The sequence below is a fragment of the Aedes albopictus genome, chromosome 3 (genome assembly GCF_035046485.1).
Source record: "Aedes albopictus strain Foshan chromosome 3, AalbF5, whole genome shotgun sequence".
Lineage (NCBI taxonomy): Eukaryota > Metazoa > Arthropoda > Insecta > Diptera > Culicidae > Aedes > Aedes albopictus.
This window is the reverse complement of record NC_085138.1, coordinates 107,057,701-107,067,750: the sequence shown is the minus strand read 5'-3', so window position 1 is coordinate 107,067,750 and position 10,050 is coordinate 107,057,701. Positions and strand designations below refer to the sequence as shown.

Sequence of the window (10,050 nt, the reverse complement as noted above, 5' to 3'; positions counted from 1 at the left end):
GGAAGATTTTTTGGAGGAATTCCTGGAGGAATCTTTTGAGAAATTTCTGGATAATTTTTTGAGGCTTTTCTGGAGGAATTTCTGGAGGAATTTCTGGAGCAATGTCTGGAGGAACTCCCGGACGCATTCCTGGAGGATTTTTTGAAAGATTTTTTTGAGCAATTTCCGATGAAATTCTTGAAGGAAACGCATTCTAGTAGAAATTTCTGGAGGATCAATCCCTGGAGGGATTTGAGCAGAAACCCTTGAAGGAATTTTTGCAGCCATCCCTGAAGGAATCCTTGGGAGAATTCCTGGACGGACCCGTGGAGGTATTCCTGGAGGAATATCTGAAGGAATTCCTGGAGGATGTTTCTTAGGAATCCGTGGAGACATTCCCGGAGGAATTCCTAGAGGATTTCCTGGAGGGAATTATGAAGGAATTCCTGCAATTAATTCTGTAGGTATTACCAAATAAATTTCTGGAAGAATTCCTGGAGGAAGTTTTTGAGGAATATTATGAGGAATTTCTTGAGATATTTTTAAAGCTTTCTGGAGAAATTTCTGAAAGAATTCTGAAGGAACTCCCAGAGGCTGGAAGCCCAGAGTCTGGAAGAATTTCTGATGGATTTTTTTTGGAGGAATTTCTGAATAAATTCATGAAGGAGTTTTTGGGTGAATCTTTGGAGCAATTCCTAAAGAAACTCCTGGAGAAATTTATGAAGGAATCCTTGTTCGTCAATTGTGACACACCGCATAAGAATAACATGGAATGTGTAACATTAGGTGAGTTTTTACCCGTGCAACAATTGGAAAATTACCCCATCTTTAAAACCTTGATTTCGGGTGAAACTGATTGACTTGAGGACCATTCTCATTTGATGATCTGAACATACTCCACAGTTTTATTCATACTATATTACGAGATTTCAATGTTATGATGTGACTTGACATGATCTGAATTTACTTCACACTGAATCGAAATTTCACGGCTTTACGTTCTTCGCGATCCAGTCCACATATTTGGCCACATTGGTATAGATTCCCGGCACACCGGCCGTTCCGCACTTACTCGGTCCGAAGCTCACAAGTCCAACCAGATAGTTGTGCGCTCGGTCCAACTTCGTAAATGGCCCTCCCGAATCTCCACTGCAGGTATCTTTACCCTTGACTCCACCTGCACACAGCTGCGTTTCGCGGAGAATAATTCCGGCCCGGGCGTAGATTCCAGCACAGTCCCGAAAGTTCTTTACTTCCAGCTGAACTTTCAGCTTGACGCTGCTGGCAGTTCCTGTAGATTGAAAATACAGTAACGGTTCGTGATCATTTTATGATAACATCTATGTGTCAGGACTAACCATTCTCCGTGTTACCCCATCCTGCTGCGAATCCGTTGGATCCCACGTGATCCCGCAAACGTTGCGTATCTTTGAGCGGCAAACATATCGGTGCAATGTACATCGACATGTGAACATCCCTCGCGAGCCGAATCAGCGCTATATCGTTGTACTGTGTCTTGCTTTCCGGAACGTAGTCCTCATGGACAACGATCCGCTCTATACCCACATCAACCGGTTCGTCCGTGCAAGTCTCGCTATCGCAGTCGCGATCGCTACTCAGGTCCCATTCACCCAAGCGCACACCGATCCTGCAACGACGGTCAGGGCAGATTATACTCAATTCAAATGTTAAACAACCCCGATCACGGGCACTTACGCGTTCCAGTTACGGGGAATAGCCTGAATGCAGTGCGCCGCCGTTATCACGTATCGGGAGTTGATCAACGATCCACCACAGTGGAACCCGGTCAAGCCGTTCGGTTTGCGGTATTGAATCAACGCAGTCCATGGGAACTCGTCCATTTCCGTCTGCTGTCCACCGTGGATGCGATTCGAAAAATCAACGCCACACTTCGGGGGCTCCGGGAGACCTTCGTCGACGGTGCCTTTGCAGCATACCTGAGTTGTAGATCAAATTCATACATCATGCTATTCAAAATCCCTCACTTTATTGAAATTTACCAAATTCTTCCTATCGGCGGTCATACCGCACCGACTTTGCACAATGAAGTTCCTCTCCTGGGGTGAATAGTTACCCTTCTGGAGGATCTTCACCAGTGGGTCGCACTCGCGTAGGTATATACAGTGTCCGGCCTCCCCATTGGGGTCGACGCACGGGTCATCTTCATCTGTGGATTTTGATGGTTTTATGAGCCGGGTAATCTACTGATGTCACATGCATACTTACTTAGTGCTTGCCCAAGCGATATGAATGCTAATATAATGACAATTATACTCGTTGGGAGAACCCGCTGTCTCATTGCTTCCATTTGAAGCATTTGCTTCTACTGATTGGAAATCGCTACGAGTACAGTGAATATGATAGTGATACAAAGCGGACAACCATATGGTAGCAATCCTGAATTCAAACTGCGAGCAGTACGACTGGCGCTGATACAACGAATGCCATGCAGTTCAATAGAGTGATTCAAAACGGTAACATGTTTGTCGAACATCTCAGATTCCCCTTGTTCTTAGAATGATGTATGGGATAAGCCCGCATCCACAGTTCAGTTTTATACTCCGACAACATAAAACAAAAAATAAATACAAGCATCTAGTTGTTCAACGAAGATATAGTTTTGATCAAGGGCTCTCAAGTGTGACAGCACCGCTAATTTAGTATCACGTTGCCGAAGCTGGAGCGAATGGGGGGAACTGGAGGACAGAACATGTAAAATAAAATACCAGTACAGGGCAAAGCATATCAGTGTTATCTATGTCATTTTCCAAAATGTTGTGCTTAAAAAAGTTGTAAAAATAATCGCGTTTTCCATACTAAGGAATATTTGTTCCACCCTCCGGGAATTTCTTCAGGAAATTCTCCAGGAATTGCTACGTGATGCTTCAGGAATTCTTCCGGGAATTTCTTCGGGAAAACTTCTGTTTTTTTTTTTTTTCAAGAAGATTCACTGAAAATTTCTCTAGGAATTTCTTCAGGAAGTCTTACGTGATTTTTTTTCTCAGAAAATCCTATGAGAATTTCTCCAGGAATTCCACAGTGTATTTTTCCAGAAATTACTCCGGGAATGCCCCTGAGAATTTCTTCGGGAATTTCTCCAGAAATTCCACTAGAAATTTCTTGAGGAAATCCTTTCAAACCATTCCTCTAGAATTCCCATCGGGAATTCCTCTGGTGATTTCTTCGGTGATTTCCCCAGAACTTCTTCCGGGATTTTTCCAGGAATCCCCCGGGTATTTCTCCAGGAATTACCTCCAGGGTTTGCTGAGGAATTTTCTCCGGAGACTGCCCTCCAGAAAGCAGGATTTCCTGAAGAAATTACCAGAGGAATCGCGTGAGCAATTCTCGGAGAAATTCCCAGAGAAATTTCCTGAGGAATTCCTGGAAAAAGTCTTAGAGGCGTTCTCAGAAGAATTCTTGAAGAAATTCCCAGAGGATTTCCTGAGAAAATCCTGCAAGATCTCCCGAGAAAATCCTGGAAGATTTCTTGAAGCAATTTCTGGAGGAATTTCAGAAGAATCTCTGGAGCAATTCCTGGAGGTTTTTGTGGAAGATTTCCTGAAGAAATTTTCAAAACATTTCCTGGAGGATTTACTGCAAAAGTTCCCGGAGACATTTCCGTAGAAATTCCTGGGGAAATTCTTGACGGAATGGAGGCAGTCCCTGGAGAAATTCCCGGAAATTTTCAAGGAATGATTGCTGAGAAAATTCTCTGTGAAATTCCCGAGGGATACCCTACAAACAGTTCCGCAGAAATTCTTGAGGAGATTCCCGGAATGAATCCTGGAGAAATACTCGGAGGAATTCCTGGAAAAATCCCAGAAGAAGTCCTGGATAACTTACCGAAGGAATTCCTGGAGGAAGTCCTAAAGGAATTCCCAGTGGAATTCCAGGAGATATTTTGGAAGAAATTCCTAGTGGAATTTCTGGAGAAATTCTCAAAGGAATTACTGGAGAATTTTTGGAGGAATTCCTGTTGAACATCCCGGAGGAATTCGTGAAGAAATTCCTGGAGGAATTCCCGGAGAAACTCATGGAGGAATTCCTGGGGAAATTCTCAGTGAAATTTCCAGAGGAAATCCTGGAAAAAAAATCCGGAGGAATTCCTGGATAAACTCCCGGAGGAATTCCTGGAAAGAATCCCAGAAGAATTCCTGGAGAAATTACCGAAGGAATTCCTGGATAAATTTCCGGAGGAATTCCTGGATAAATTTCCGGTGGAATTCCTGAAGGAGTTCCTGGAGGAATCCCTGAAGGAAATCCTGGTGGATTTCCTGGAGGATTCCCCAGAGGAATTTCTGGAGGATGTCCTAGAGGAATTCTCGGAGTATTTCCTGAAAAAATTCCTGGATAAAATTCTTGAGTAATGCCCAGTGGAATTCTTGGAGAAATTCCCGGAAAAATTTCCGGATGAATTCCTGGCAAAATTCCCGAAAGAATTCCTATTAAAATTGCCACCGACATTCCCGGAAGGTAACGTACCAAAAGAAGCAACATTGAGGGGTGACAAAATTTATCTGCAGGGGGTCAAAGACGGTGTAAAAGTATTGCCTCTTGCACTACCGTACTCGAACGCCTACTATCCTGCCAAATATCTCTTGGCTTGCTGAACAACTATGCAGAAAATGAATACTTATTGTTCATTAGGGTGTTCATACAAATATTTTGTTCCTGATACTAGGCAGAACCTATCGAATAATATCAAAACCAAGTACACCAGATAGGTCTTACTTTCTCTTACCTTTCGGAACAACTTGTTGTCGTCACCATGGCCGGATAGATCTCAACTTGTCGAACAATTTTGCAAAAAACGCCATGCTTTTAGCTCATTAGAGTATCGAGATATACATGTTTAAGTATTTTACACAAGGTGCCACCCTGCAAATAAATCACGCATTAAAGACTCAACTATTAGACAATTTTTAGCTTGCTGAAGAACTTTGTTGAAGACGGCATCATTCTGTCTTGTCAGGATTCTGAGAAATAGTAGTTGGTACATTTTTGGCACCAACGTCGGACAACAACCCTGCAAAGTTGGTGTTTGCTAACCATCCGGTTGGTACAAGAAGGCGTGGAGCGCAGAGCACGATGGGCGGACCAGGTGGAGCGTGATCTGGCGAGTGTTGGGCGTAACCAAGGTTGGAGAGCTGCAGCTGCAAATCGAGTATTATGGCGGCAAATTGTTGATTCAGTATTATTATGAATTTGATGTTAACTAAATAAATGAGTGGCCGGAAGGTTTCAACAAATCGGTGGTTCGAATTCGCGGTCCACAGTTGCGTGTCATACGGCGACCGTGGCTTCCCTAGGCGAGCAGCTAGAGCGTTTTTGGCAAGTGGAAGAACTTCACGGTTCGAACTACTCCATCGACGCGCAAAGGTGCGAAGATTACTATCGCGCGACCGTCTCCCGTGACTCAACTGGCCGATACGTAGTGCGTATGCCAAAGCCCCCCAACCACGAAAAGCTGATTGGAGCATCGAAGCCGGCCGCATTACGCCGTTTGAAGCTGTTGGAACGGCGACTATCCAAGGACGACAATCTGAAGACCCAGTACCACGATTTCATCAGGGAGTACATTTCGCTTGGGCACATGATACCGGTTCCACTGAAGGAGGAAGACGACCCGAAGGCTTGCTACTTCCCACATCACCCCGTCCTGAAGAAGTCAAGCTCCACAGTACAATGCACAAACACGACCGTCCGTTGCAAAGAATTCTGAGGCGGTTTGACGAGTCCCAACCGCTTCAGGCATTCGAATTGAGCACCGTAACTTACGGTCTGGCCCCGTCTTCGTTCCTCGCTACGCGAACTCTTCTGCAGCTAGTTGAGGATGAAGGAACCCCGTTCCCGAATGCAAGTAAAGCAATAAGGAAAAACACTTACGTGGATGATTTCCTCGGTGGAGCCGACAGCATCGTTGACGCTATCCAGCTTCGCGAGGAACTTGATGAACTGCTATAAATGGTGGATTCCGTATGGTGTAAATAGTGTTCGAATTGACTTCCTCCAGAACTTCTCGGAACGCAGTCATCACTGAGGTTCGATCCTGGCGAAATCACCAAGACCTTGGGACTTCGTTGGGACCTCGAGGCGGATGTCTTTCGTTTCGATGTTTCAATGCTGCAAATAGCCAGCCAGCTACGAAGCGCGGCATCCTGTCCGCCATTGCGCAGTTGTACGACCCCCTCGGAATCATCGCTCCCATTATTGCACAGGCCAAAATGCTGATGCAACACCTGTGGCTTTTGGCGTTGGATTGGGATGACGATCGTATCACCTGATCTGCAACGGAAATGGCGTCAATTCTGCGATCAACTTCGCAGCATCTCCAATTTCTGCATTGGCAGATTTGCGTTCGCTCCTGACTACAGCTTTGCGGAGCTGCACTGTTTTCCCGACGCTTCGGAAGTAGGCTATGGCGCATGCATAGGGGCCGTTCATAAACCACGTAGACTTTTTGGGGGGAGGGGGGGGGGGGGTCTGGCCAAAGTCCATGCTCCATACAAATTTCAAAAATTTTGTATGGACAAAAGTCTACGAGGGGGGAGGAGGTTGGGGTCTGAGATAGCCAAATTTCAGTCTACGTGGTTTATGAACAGCCCCATATGCATCCGCTCCGAAGGCCGCGAAGGACGTGTCCAGGTGAGTTTGCTCGCGTCCAAATCAAAGGTTGCCCCGTCTGGAGTTTTGTGCCGCTCTTCTCGCCTTCCGTCTACACGAAAAGGTTATCGCCGCATTCGACATGGAATTCTCTAGGAGCCATTTCTGGTCTGATTTCACCATTGTTATCCAGTGGCTGAAAGCCCCTCCACGGACGTGGCAGACGTTTGTAGCAAATCGTGTCGCTGAAATTCAAACCCTCTCTAACGATTCTCATTGGCAGCACATTTCCGGCAACGAAAACCCCGCGGATAAGATCTCGCGAGGAATGTCCGCAGAAGAATTGATCTAAATGGCCGCGTGAAGAAAAGTCTAAATAGGCTGTTCAACCTGCTCTGTAGAGCAAGTTTACCATCGAAGAGGTGGAGGTGAAGAAGCCTTCAATTTTGACCACCCAATTAATTTCGCCGAACCCGTTGTTCGAGAGATTTTCGTCTTTTCAAACCCTTGTTTCTGCCGTTGGATACTGCTTTCGTTTCTGCAACAATGCCCGTAACCGGAAGCCGAAAGTTTCCAGCACAGTCCTCTCCGTCGTCGAATTGCAGAATGCCAAATCAGCTCTCGTGAAGCTAGTGCAAAGTCAGACGTTTCCCGAAGACTTGCAACGGTTGAAAAAAGGACAGATGGTGTCTAGCAAATCCACACTCTGTCTGCTAAGCTCGTTCATCGACGCAGATGGCGTGATCCGCGTTGGCGGTCGGTTAGGGGCTGTCCATAAACCACGTGGTCATGAGAGGGGGGGGGGGGGTTCGGCCAATGACCATTTTGTATGGACGAATAAAAAGTTTTGTATGGTCTAATGACCACGCGGGGGGGGGGGGGGGGGTTTGGTGGTTTGAGAAGTCCCAAAAAATGACCACGTGGTTTATGGACAGCCCCTTACGGCTTTCCGACGAACCCTACAGTGTGAAACACCAAATCGTCATTCCTGGTTTCCACTAGAGATGGGCAATCAGATCCGGACCCGCTTAAAAGATCCGTATCAGTAAAGTGAGCGAGTGAGCCGTGGATCTTTTACAGAGAGATCCGGATCACTAGTTTACATGCTTCTGTTAGAAAGAGCCTAAAAGAATCGATTGGTTCATTTTGTTTTGCTCTGGTTCTTTCCCGAATCAGACGAAACGTGTGTTTCTCGCACCAAGCAAACACAGCCAACAGCGGTGGCCCATTTCCCTCACCCCTGGCCGTGCAGCCCCAAACAACGCAAACGATCTCTTGTGCCCAGCTCAAACGGAAGAGCAGTACCCACAGTTCGAACAGAGCAGATCCAAACCCGAACCCGAACTCATACATTATAACTCCTTTCGTTAGGTTCTTCAGTCGTGTGTTGTGTGGTGCTGCCACTGGGAGAGAGATAATGCGGGTATGCTATAACCCATCAAGGGAATGAGTGTCGCATGCTGCGTTGAGAGAACAAACTGGAAGCAAGCAATCCTATTCGCTCGGTGAGGCTTGGTCGTTCATAACGGAGCCGCTGATCTGCTCACAAGATCCGGTTCGCTAATGTGATGAATCCGGTTCGGATCCGATCACTGAAGTGAGCCGTTTTGCCCACCTCTAGTTTCCACCCCTTCACGCAGCTGCTGTTGAAGCATCACCACCGCAAACTCGTTCATGGAGGCATTTCGATGACCTTGTCGGTCGTTCGCGACGAATTCTGGCCACTAAATGGCCGAAAGGCAGTTCGTAGTGCCATACGAAAGTGCTAAAGATCAAATATACTATATTAACAATATAGGTCACTTAGTGTTTTCACATACAACGACATGGAGACGCCGTTTACGAATGATTACAGCACCACCTGTTGTCAGAAAAAGTCAATAATTGTATTTTGATCAATTTTAGTTTATCGTGCAAGATGACATTTCTCGAAAAAAGATGTTAGGGGTGTCAAAGTTTTTTGTTCCCAAATAATCGATTAATAAATAATCGATTTACAATATAGATACACAACCAAAATAATATTTCATTGGATGACATCTACGAATATATCTGTAGAAGAATTTGAATGCTCCCTCATTGTAACGTCACCGAAATCGTTTAACTTCGAAATTTAAAATTTTCACCCTCAAAATTAACTTATATTTTGCCCTGGTGGTTGCTCTTTTCCTTTGACAATGGCTTTTAGTATCATCTCTCTTAATGTCCACGCTGACATACATACATAGGATTGGATAGCTTACAAAAAAACTCGGAAGATCACCAACCAAGTGCACGTCAAGTTTCTTGTGGCATACTGCAAGACATTGCAGCCAAGGGTGCACAAGCTAATGGACCGATGCACGAACTTAATAATTTCAACGTTTGAGCGGCGTTCTTACAAAAAATGAGCTTCGGGATCGGACCTGAGAATGGAACCCGTCAAATTTAATTTCGAATAATTTCGTTGTTCTTCCGAAGTGAACTGTGAGTTTATTCGAATACTGATTGTTTTATTCCGGACTAATCGGTTTGCTTTGTTGTTGGATGTGTGAACATTGTGCTGTCAAAGATTGAACATTTACACGATCGTCGCGAAATCCTCGCAAGACTCAATATTTTAAATATACAGTCATGGGCTTCTGGGTGAACTTCAGGTAGTAGAAATATTCTAGAAAATTCGTCTGCTGCAGAGTGATAATCCTCCATCAATTTAGTCAGACATTCCTTCAGATGTTCCTTCTGAATTCCTTCTGATTCAGAAGTTCAGAAGTTCCTTCTCAGGTTCCTCCAGGGGGAAATGGGTTGTTTAGAGAATAATATATTGCTATTTTCTATAGCCTAATCGATAGAGCTCATTTTTCTGTATAAGGTGGTTTTATTGGATTCCAATAGCTTTGTTTTGATGGTTAAAATAACAAAACAGTTTTTGTTTTCGTGGATAGAATCACAGGTCAATCGATAAAATGACAGTTCGACCCGAACAAAAAAAAAAATCCCTTACAAACTTCAAATGCATTTTAAAAATAGTTCCCGCACTCCAAAAATTATGAAATTTTGGATTTCGACAAATTTTTGGGTAGAGAATCCGCTTATAAAATAATCCGGATACCCCTAAAGAACCCAATTACATTTCTTTTGCTAACCGGAAAAATCCGCACTTATCCGTTGCTAACCGTTGTTAACCGCGTCTAACTGCGCCTGCGGCTCAGTTAGCAGCGGTTAGGAACGGATAGATGCGGATTTTCCGATTAGAAATGGATATGTCATTCCCCTTGATTTCCTCCTAGAGTTTTTTTTTTTTCAAAGATTCATTCAGGAGCTCTTTTTGAAATTCATCCAGGAGAGCCTTCAGAGATTGATTTAAAGTTTTTTTTTTCTAAAATTTCTCCAGAGGTTCCTTCGAGGGACCCCCAGGAGTTCCTACTGAAATAACTCGAGCAATTTCTTCTGATGTCCCTTCAAGAA

The 10,050-nt window shown here is 44.7% G+C and overlaps 1 protein-coding gene and 1 long non-coding RNA gene across 2 annotated transcripts; one reads left to right on the top strand and one right to left on the bottom strand.

Annotated features, from left to right (window-relative positions):
• Nucleotides 1-856: 856 nt before the first annotated feature.
• On the bottom strand, nt 857-2,425 carry LOC109416027 (CLIP domain-containing serine protease B4-like). The gene is made up of 5 exons (XM_062855363.1): nt 2,227-2,425; nt 2,001-2,167; nt 1,696-1,937; nt 1,338-1,627; nt 857-1,270 (listed from the first exon to the last, which is right to left on the bottom strand). The coding sequence occupies exons 1-5, from the start codon at nt 2,315-2,317 to the stop codon at nt 966-968; spliced, it is 1,095 nt and encodes a 364-aa protein (XP_062711347.1). The 5' UTR covers nt 2,318-2,425; the 3' UTR covers nt 857-965.
• Nucleotides 2,426-8,380: 5,955 nt separating this feature from the next.
• Nucleotides 8,381-9,828, top strand: LOC134289808 (uncharacterized). Its single transcript, XR_009998688.1, has 2 exons — nt 8,381-9,317; nt 9,478-9,828. It is a non-coding gene; the product is annotated as an uncharacterized LOC134289808 (long non-coding RNA).
• Nucleotides 9,829-10,050: the final 222 nt, after the last annotated feature.